Raw genomic sequence first — 10,675 nt, forward strand, 5'->3', positions numbered from 1 at the left:
ACATATAAACATGTTTTGGTTAAATCGCTTGGAAGTCACACGGCCTAAGTCTTGTAATATTTGATAGTGCTTTTTTGCATTTATAATTATAATGCAGGAAAGTCAGATCAACACTTCATCAGATACAGTCAGCTGTGCATGAGAGTAAAACTGACTATTTACTACAACTATGGCATAAACATCAAGAATCACTTTCTAATTCCAACCTAAAATCGGGAAACATTATTTGATCTTTTTTTCTAAAATACACTGAAATTATATAGTACTTAAAATGTCTTCAAATGTCTTTTTCCTCTAAAATATATAATATAATAAATATATTATATAATATATATAATAAAACTTAAAGTTATTGTCTACTAAGGACGTACTTTATGAAAATTATACCCTGATTTCAAAAAGATGACATTGAAATCATATGCGAAATATGGGGAAATTACACCATAAGGTGCAGTCTGTATTATGAAAATGCTTTAACATTGAATTAAAGCTTTGTGTTCTGAAATAATGGCCAAAAAGTTGACTTTCTGGTGTTCATTGCTAGTTTATTCTCTATATCAAATGCGATACATTTTAAAATCACTAAAGATGATATACATCAGAATATGTATTTACCCTAAAACCTTTAGGAGAACATTAAAAAAATAATTAAAAAAACGTTTTTAACAATAAACATAAATAAAGAAGTAATTGCAAACTGTAAATGCATTAAAAAAAATTTACAATCTTCTAAAATAGCTTCATGATAAAACACAGAGAATGGATGCAGTCAAGAATGAAAACACAGGAAAATTGCTCAGCAATATAAACACAAACTTTTAAAACATTTAAATATATGTTTCGGTCTCATAATTGTCCTCTTATTGTGGGTCTTTCAGAAGCTTGAGGAAGTGGTTGAAGAAGGTGCTTTTCAGCAAATATGTTTCAGATTGCTCATTAAATACAGTACCTGAATTAAAGAATTAGCATTATTAGATTTACCTGATACAACAGGTCTTTACACAATTATGATAATCTGAAAACATTTTTTCATATCTGAAATTTTTAATACTTGTAGATTTATGCTTCTAAAACTACTTACATAATTTCCTGTTTGAAAAACTTAACAAAATGCTTCTTTTGTAAGGATTTTGTAAGTTGCAATGATTTGAATAGATAACTCAGTGACTTAAAATAAAAGGCCCACACATAGTAAAGAATGATAATATTTACAACATTTTGCAACAAAGCAAACAGGTGCAAACAGATGAGTTATAAGTGCGATGTCAATATGTCCCAATGACTGAAAGTCTCCAGCAAATCAGAGTTTGTCTCAAGTCAGGTTTTAGCTTCTCAAAAATGAGACTCTCCTGTGTCCTGGCTGCTCTTGGATGCCTGAAGATGACAAAGGGGCATAGTTCAATCAGCTGTGAAAACCATCTCAACTGTTCCTTAAGTATAGGGAACAGTTGAGGAACAGTTGCATAAGTATGAAAAAGTATTAAGTATAACATTTTATTTTCTTCTTTAACCAATGGGAAAGAATTGAGTTTCGTTAGGGTTTAAAATTTAAGTAGTTGTTCCATAATAGATCAAATGTTCAAAATGAATGAAAATGAAATGAAATGAATCAAATCAAAATGAATGTTCTATAATAAATGTTTGATTTCACTTTAATATTGCTTAGTGACAAAGTCAAAAAAGGAAAACAAAATATAAATAGCTGCTTACTTGAGCTTTGCTGGAGTAATTGAACTCTTTGTAGCTCTTCTTCTGAGGCACACAGAATCTGGCCAGGATGCTTTCATATTCTTCTCTCACCTAAATTCAGAAAATCTTTAGTATGGGCATCACTAAAGACAGCAGAACTCGTCCCTTACTTTTGAGACAAATGTGACTAACCTGTTTGGAAAACAGACAGTGCATGATAAAGAGCATAACACCCTGAAGGCTGCCAAAAATGGTGAACAGGTAAGACATGGCTACAGTGCTTTCCTCAAACTGGAAACAACCAAAGATCCACATGATGCCCAAAACGCACAGCTGTGCCACTGCAGTAATGGTGAATGCCCTGCAGGAGGCAACAAAGATGCATACATGTCATGTGCGAGGTACTTTGGTGAGGCAATAGATTACGTTATACTTTCCACACAGCAATTGCATGGGGCGTTTAGTGTGGGCAGCTTGAGTTGTGACTTACTTTATTTTGTGCAGATTATCAAGATCAGGGTTTAAACTTGAGAACTTCTGTGCTAACTTCCACACAGTTATGAGAAAGAAGAAAATGTTTATCTGAAAGACCAAAGAGATGAGGTTTAAACATAACACAAGTCACCATTTTGGATCACATTAAACTCAATAATTATTTAAATACTTACAATGATGATGACACAGACAGGGCCGAAGAAACTCCAAATGATTTCCAGATTTAGCCAACAACTGAAATGCACATCAAGAGTTTAGTAAGTAAGTAAGTAATTCAAACTTGAATTAACGATAGAACAATATAATTGGAACTGGGAAAACTTACTATCTCTTAGTGCCATATCCTCCAGAATTAGCTAAGACAGAGAAGGTAACGATAACAGCTGGAACACCATAGCCAACTGCCATCATGTGGAGGGTTTTAAAGGTGGTGTTGAAGACGAGGACAACCATCCTGAACAGCTGAATGCCCTCCAGACACATCCAGCAAAACGCTGCCAGGTAGCAGAAATGCAAGATTCCTGCTACCACTGCACAGCCAGCCTAATAGGGAAAGTGAAGGAAAGAGGAGGATCAGGGTAACAGACATGAATAATGTGGATGAATATGAAGAGGGAGAAATGTCTAGAAATTTTTCAATTGTTTATGTGTCTATTATATATCTCTTATTAATATCTCTTATGAATAATTCAGTAGTGTGAGATTATTACACTGTCTTATGTTACATTATACCTCTGATTTAAGCTTATGAAATCATTATATAGTTTTCGGTTGCATTATACTATAGTTAGAAGGTGAAATTATTAGATTGATTAGGCTGGTTTGTATTACATTTGACTGCTGATTTACTGTGAATGAATTACACTATCCTATGGTACTTCGTACTGTTGATTTGTAAAGAGAATACTGTTTGCAGAGAATCGTGGCTTTGCTTTTCTGATTGTAGAAAGAACAAAACATATTGCACAGGAAGCCAAGGTTGTAACTTAGGCTCACTGAGAGAGAAAGAATGTGAATGCTTAGTTTGGAGGAGGGCTGAAGCTATAAGAATGTGAGAAACAGTCAGACACTTTGAGATTTTGCCGGACACCCTCCCGTGCACATCTCCCATTCGGACATTTGTAATGCTCAAAGTGTTGTATGGAATAAAGAGAATTGTATAGATTAAAGAGATTGTTGATTGAGCATTTATACACTGAGTGTTGTTATTCCTTCAGCCCAAAGATCAAAGAGTTGGGGTATTTAACAGTAGCTTTGCTGCAACTTAGTATACAGTTCTCTGTTATATTTGAAGGTGGCAGAAACTTCTGCTAATGCACACATGCTGATGGCAAGTGGAGTTTCTGTTTACCTTGTTCGCTGTCTGAGAGATTCCCGCTAGAAAGACAAGGTTTGCAATGAAGAGGCTGATGCAGAGATGCAGGTGGATGGTGGTTCTTGTGCTTTTAATGGAGCGGATCATTGAGAATGTCAGGATGGAGATGAATAAGAAAATCAGTGAAATGGACAGGCCCACCCAGGTGATCAGCTGCAACTCGAACTTATTCTATTGTGGAAGAGAAAGAATGGTAACATTATTGTATGAAAATGGGTTGAAGTTTAAACTTATTCTGAACTAAAAGCATTATGGTATATATAATTAGTTTTAACCTCCATCTCATAGAGGGCCATCAGTACAGCAAAGCTGCTCAGGTGATTACAGGAACACACAGTATATTCCGGGTTTGACTTCACCACATCGCAGCCACGATCAGACCATGATCCTCCGTTCACCGAGGAATCCCAGAACACACAGATGTGCGTTTGATTTTTCTGTTAAACAGATGTACACCAGAGATACTGACTGTTCTGTTGTTCCTGTTTGTCAACGTAGATTAACACAGTCCCTAAACATTAGTAGTAAGCTCTCCTCTTTACCTGTATCAAGTGGTCCAAAGTCAGATTCACTGGCGTTTTGAGGTGGCTTGTATTTCTGTTGCTAACAGTGACAGTCACCACTTTGGAGTTTATTTTAAAGCTCTGGTTCTTTTGTGGTTTGATCCCATCAAAGAAGGTATCTGTAGAGTCTTCCAGGTTTGAGTAGCTCATCAAGGACACTGTTGTAAAGCCTGTAACAATAAAAGGAGAAAATAATTGGAGTGTGTCATAACGTGATGAAATTGGCTACAAATTTGATATTCGTTGTCATTACCAGGGTAATAGGCAGGTTCTCCAGCCGCCATTTCCATCTGGATGTCCAACTGAGCATGCTTAGTTGATAAAGTTGTGTTTCTTTTGGATATAACAGGCCCATGATGTACCAGCATTTTCAGCTCTGAAACCAGATAAATGTTGTTGTTTTTTCTTATCTTACACTGCTTGTTCAATAATGCTGAAGAAAATGTAATTAATAATAAATGTACAAGCTCGAGGCAAAAGCTCCTATCATATTTGAACATATCTACCTGAATTGGACATATTTGTTTGTTGGTTTGTTTTTCTTTTAAATTCTGCTGCAAATGCAAATTTTTATTAAACCTGTGTGAGTGGAAGTTGTGTTTCTCCCTGGCATCTTCGTCATGGCTCCAATTAGCCTCAGAACATTCTCCACCAAATCCAGAAAGATGGAGACTCTTCTTCTGTCTTTGAGAAATTTACTGGACAAGAGCTGATCTATTTCTGACTGCAATCTCTAAAGACAAAGAGAGGAATGAGAGAGGAGACCATGAGAAACAAGAAACAGAGGCAGACTGAGGCAGACTTTCAGGCTACCTCAGTGTAAACGGTCTATGAGACATCTGAGCATCATGTGACAGTTTGAAAGAGGCAGAGCATTATTTTCCTGCCTGGTTTCAAGAAACTTGATGATTTTTTTTTGCAGTAAGGTTAAAATGTTCTGAATTTAGTAGTACCGTCAATAAGTCCTCTTCAGTCTGGTTTGTCCGATCAGATGGATTCTGACTTTTGTCCCCTGTGAGCTCCTGACAGCTTTTATTGAGCTGCTTCACAATGGGAAGTTTCTAGAAGAGAGATTGGTGGTGGATAAAACAAAAATGTGAGACAACTCTATTCATAATATGTGCTGAATTTTGATACTTTATAGTATTTGTGATGTGGAGTTACCTCTTCCAGCCCGTTTAGAGCTTTGAAAACATCACAGTTCGATTCTGAAGAAAGAAAGTTTAATGAACAAATTTGCTTACGGATGACCAGAGGTATTCAATAAGTGTTCTGTTTGTTTCTGTTGCATTTACTGGGAAGAACCCCAGTTTAATAATGGATGATGGACAGTATTCTCACCAGTGCACCGTGCCGTTTTGTTGCCATAGTTAGTGAACCCTGCGTTGCACATGCAGTAATAACTGCCTTGTGTGTTGTTACATAATCCATTCTGACCACAGGGATTTCCTTTTTGACATTCGTTAATATCTAGAGCAGCAGGAAGAAGACATGTAAGAATACCTCTGAAAAAAAATCCTCTGCCATCACCTTAAACTGAAGAGCTCACTCTAAAATGGAAGCACCAATGAGAACAACATTTTACCTTCACATGTAGCATTTTGATCGTGATGAAAGCTTTTATTCCCAGTAGTAGAAATGAATCCATCATCACAGGTGCACGAGTAATAGGGGATAGTATTCACACATTTGGCGTTAGATCCACATTTGGCTTTGTTTTCCAAACATTCTTGGATATCTTTTAAAAAAGAAGAGACCTTTAATCTTTACATAAGTTATGACTGTATGACATAAACTTTCTCCAAATCAACCACAGAGTTGTTATCACCATAAATTTGAGATGACTTACCTTCGCATGCACCAGTTGTAAAATTCACCTCCCCTGTCTTTCTTTTGAAACCATCTTTACATTGGCAGTAGTAGCTCCCATTTGTGTTTGTGCAGATTGTATTTTGTCCACATGGCTTCACACCATCATTGCATTCGTTTGTATCTTTGTAAAGACACAAACATTAGAAAAGATGTATTTGCATAAATATTTTTTTTGATATGATTTTGTTACAGATTAAAAAAAATGTCTTGAAAAATCAAAACTCAAACTTTTGATAGAAAAAGTTTAAAACACATCTTAATTATTTCTTTTTTAATAAAATTATTTAATAGATAATATTAGATTATTTATTAAATAAAAAAAATGCACACATTGCTCAGCTTGCACATTTTCCATTACTGATTAAGTGTCAGATGTTTTGTTTTGTAAAGATTTTCATACCAATGCACTCTTTTTTCTTTGCTGAAAATCCTTGAGGGCAGCCTGCTGATACTGACAGCACCATGATGAGGAAGAAAGACAGAGCTAAAAAACAAGCAGAGAACTGTCAGCTTTGTATACTATAGTTCAGTAACTTTTGAACATTAATCTATTCTGATGTTTTATTCTGATTATGAATTTTGTTTATCATATAAATTGCACAAAAATGGTTGTGATAGTAAAAAGTCTGGGAAGAAGAAGCAAAGGCCCTCATTCTCTATCATAATTTCCTCACATTATTCCTGCGTCTGAAATATGATTCAAAATAAACAGCACATTGGTGTCTGGAGAACTGTGCTTCCTATGAGTGAGAAAACATTACATGACAGAGCACAAAAACAAACCATTATTACATCTGCGAGTTTGCACAGACCGTTTACTTTGAACTCCTAACTGACACCTGATGTGCACTTTATACTGCACCGTATAAAGTTGGCTATTTAAAAACACAAAGAAATTTACTGTAATCTTTGAAACAAATAACTAATTTATTGTTATGGCTCAGAAATATGCTGCATCTTTTTCGTTTTTGGGGTGGGGGTGGAGAATGAAACACCTGTCATTGTATTTACAGTTTATTTTTTTCCATGAAAGAAAACTGTTGCCAGTTTAAAACGTTTGGTTGCTAGATGCAGCAACACTTAATCATTTGTTTCCTGACTTAATTTGAAGAAGTTAAAACATTGCTAAATTGTTCAATTGCTTAATATAACTTTCTGTATAGCTGACAGGATGGTGGAGGATGGGGAGAAGAGAAGAAACATTAAGTATAAAGGTCAACTTAATATTAGTTTTTTAACCAGTGAAACCTTTAAGAATCTCTTTTCTAAACAAGTCTCGAACCCTGACTTAGTGTATGGTTAGTAAAGCTCTCAAAGGAAACCTGCACATGTACAAGGCGGTCATTCAGCTTCTTCACAAAAGGGCAGCAGTGCTGTGCACTGAAACGACAGTCCCTGGTGTCTTTTTAGAAAAACTATCAGCTGTCAGAACTGTGTCATTCAGAAATAAGAAGGAAACACTTTTTAAAAAGAATATTTACCACATGACAGTAATGAAGTGAGAATTAATGTGTAGCATGATGCGCAGTCAGCCAAGAAAGTAATAACTGGGCTTTTATATCATGGAATTTGTTGGGTGAGTTGCCCCCTTTTGCACGAATGTGACATGGTTGTAATGTCTCATGAAAAATTGGAATTATAGCTTAGATGAAATGAGATATTCGACAAAAAATTGAGAAAATCTCTGAGAACTTTTATTCATTTACTATAATTTTGTCAATGACAATATGCTGGCTGACTTTATCTCAAAGAAAAGTGACTAAACAAATGCAACAAAAAGCAAGAGTTTCTATGTCCGAAAAGCAAAAACTGCTGTTTAGACATAGACATTATTTTAGACAGCTTAAGTATTACTAGACAGCAGTTCAATGAAAATGTTGAAAATGTTTTTGTCTAAGTTTCATCCTAAATTCAGATCCTTACAAAAAAAATCTTAAAAGATAATTTTTTCCATTCCATCTCCCACATATGTGACTCACCCAGTATAAGAAGCTTCCATCTGCACGTCATGGTGAAGAAGCAAAAAGAGTCCTTACCCGTTTCAAGAAAGTTTAACCAACCCAGACAAAAACTGCAGAATTATCTACTTTTAGGTTGTCCCAACCTTTTCTCTTCTTCTCAACTCTTTCAAAGGTTCTTTAACTTGTTTCTGTCATTTAAAAAACTGAAAAATAATAAATATTAATCCACCAGTCAAATGAACTGATATAGAAAAAGTAGCTAATGTTTATGCTGACAGCAGCAAACCAATAACTCAGCGACTGAAGCACTCCCCAACAACACACATCCCTTCACAGACTGAACTATCCCCTTTCTCTTTCTGCCTGTCTGACTACTGGGGTGACATAGTGTGGTGACTGTGAATTTTAGTTGGGAGGAGTTTCTCTCTCTCTCTCTCTCTCTCTCTCTCTCTCTCTCTCTCTCTCTCTCTCTCGCTCACTCTAACACACACAGTAATAAGATCAGTCCTCTGACGCAGAAGTTTTTATGGGAGTACAACCAGAAGTTGCTTTTTAGGAACTAACTTTTTGAGGGGTGCGGTGTGGTGACAGATGAAATCCAGTATTTCTGACGACTGCACAGCTGCAGCAATATGCTACTAGATTATGCAACCCTGATAATTTATGTCTCTTTTTGCCATAGCTCACTTGTCACTTGAACTTTCTCCTCTTTTAGACGTAGTGTGGGAACAGACAGAGGGTTAAAAGTTTAGATTGTGAGGCTAGTCATTGTTTTACAGTGTCCTGCCAGCTGATATACCCTCCCATAGGCACACAGTCTGCTGATTATGATGACGATGACATATTCATGGTTTTAGCCTCTGGCTGCTTATGTTTTTTAGACAATGTAACAATGGTAACAGCATTGAGCTGTATTTAGAAAGAATTAAACAAAGAAGGCTTCTACTATTTTGTTTCCTCTACATAGTATATAGTCTGTATGTAATTCCCCAGAGCGGAGGCCTAGTGCACTTTGATTCAATAAAAGGACAGATTAAGCACTACAGTACTGGAAAAAATACACCACATGCTTCTACAAACCAAAAACTTTACGTTTTTTAAAGGTTTCCTGTTGCACAGTGTAACAGGAAACAGCCTTTTGAAACTATACTATGACGTGCTTGGCTACACACATACTCATACATTTATGACCTATCAAGATCTGTGAGGGTTGATTTTTGCTCTGAAAATATGAAGGAATGGAAACATGTTGCAAGAGCAGTGTCATAAAATAAAACAGACTGCTAATTTTTTCAGTGACTTGTTTTGTTTCCAGTTGACATTCATGGTGTAATTTTCAGGCCTGTGCAGGCTGCAGTCTTAATTTCATATCATGATTATTGTAGACAAAGATTCAGTGCCTAAAATATAAAGTGTAAGAGCAACATTTTGTCATGTTTACATGAGAAACAGATATAGATATCAATGCTGGTATTGTTATCAGATCAGACCAGTGATACTACTTGTATCACTGGTATCGATCTATATGCAAAGTCACAGACAAATACAGAAAAATGCTTTTTTCTTACTCTTTTTTTTTGCTTTACATTATTGGAAGTTTTTCAATAACCCAACTCACAAATAACAAGTATGTTCAGATCTCTAAATTACAGAGCTCTGGACACAAATGTTTGGCTTTTTTTGTTGGTCATTATATGTAGCCTACAGTGATGTGTTCATAGGTGTATATGAAATAGTTCTAAAGTGGTAGCACTGTTTTTGCCTGATAAATATAAAATAAAATCTATGAATAAAAGCTATCACAATGTAACTTCACTAAAAAGTACCTAATATTAAACAGAAAAGCTACATAATGGCACAGTGGTTAGCACTGTTGTCTCACAGCAATAAGATCCTGCCTTCAAATCCACCGGGGCCTTTCTGTTTGGAGTTTGCATGTTTTCCCAGTGTCTGTGTAGGTTCTCTCCTGTTATTCCGGCTTCCTCCCACAGTCCAAAGACATGCATTTAGTGGGGTTAGGTTGTTAATTCTAAATTTCCCATAGGATTCAATGTGAGTGTGAATGGTTGTCTGTCTCTCTCTGTGTTAGCTTTGCAACAAACTGGTGACCTGTCCACGATGTACCCTGCCTCTCTCCCTATATCAGCCAAGACATGCGCCAGCGTCCCCGCTGAACTGGATGGATGGATATTACATAGAAAAGCAAGCATATCAGTGCAACAAGGGAATACATCTGAGTAGCAACATGATGCATCTGGCCAACACATACAATACAGATAATGGTCAGTGTCAGGCTTTGTGGGTGAGGATGTTATGCATACCTCAGTCAAAGCTGTGCCTAGCATGATAAATCAGTGTGTGAGTCCAGAGCTCAGGCACTCCTTTGCACATAGTCTGTATTCAAATGATACATGTGTTCCGCTTGAGTTGGGCGACTGTCTTCCTACTGTTTCATTTTGACTTCTTTTTCACAGAGTGACTTTTACCAATAATGATCATGGCAAGCGTCCAAGGCTTATCCTGTTATATTTCAAACTTCTTCCTGCCTATAACAAGATAGTGTACTTTCAGAGTTTTGTGTATTTTGTGTCAGTTGTGTTTGGTTTTTCTTGTTTCTTTCTGGATTCCCAAACAATGAGGAGGAACCTGAATGTGACCCAGTTGTCTCAACAACTTCCTGACATACCCTGAACCTAGAGGTCAGAATGGAGTCTGAATGT

At 36.3% G+C, this 10,675-nt stretch overlaps 1 protein-coding gene across 1 annotated transcript; it reads right to left on the bottom strand.

The window, feature by feature from the left end:
* Positions 1–740: 740 nt before the first annotated feature.
* Positions 741–8,329, bottom strand: LOC113020576 (adhesion G protein-coupled receptor E1-like). Its single transcript, XM_026164656.1, has 18 exons — positions 7,974–8,329; positions 6,395–6,478; positions 5,972–6,115; positions 5,708–5,860; positions 5,464–5,592; positions 5,287–5,330; positions 5,076–5,183; positions 4,702–4,855; positions 4,376–4,498; positions 4,102–4,292; positions 3,835–3,996; positions 3,536–3,730; positions 2,510–2,727; positions 2,358–2,418; positions 2,180–2,271; positions 1,882–2,050; positions 1,711–1,800; positions 741–1,374 (listed from the first exon to the last, which is right to left on the bottom strand). The coding sequence occupies exons 1-18, from the start codon at positions 8,002–8,004 to the stop codon at positions 1,333–1,335; spliced, it is 2,190 nt and encodes a 729-aa protein (XP_026020441.1). The 5' UTR covers positions 8,005–8,329; the 3' UTR covers positions 741–1,332.
* Between the last annotated feature and the right edge of the window lie 2,346 nt (positions 8,330–10,675).

The sequence above is a fragment of the Astatotilapia calliptera genome, chromosome 4 (assembly GCF_900246225.1).
Source record: "Astatotilapia calliptera chromosome 4, fAstCal1.2, whole genome shotgun sequence".
Classification (NCBI taxonomy): Eukaryota; Metazoa; Chordata; class Actinopteri; order Cichliformes; family Cichlidae; genus Astatotilapia; species Astatotilapia calliptera.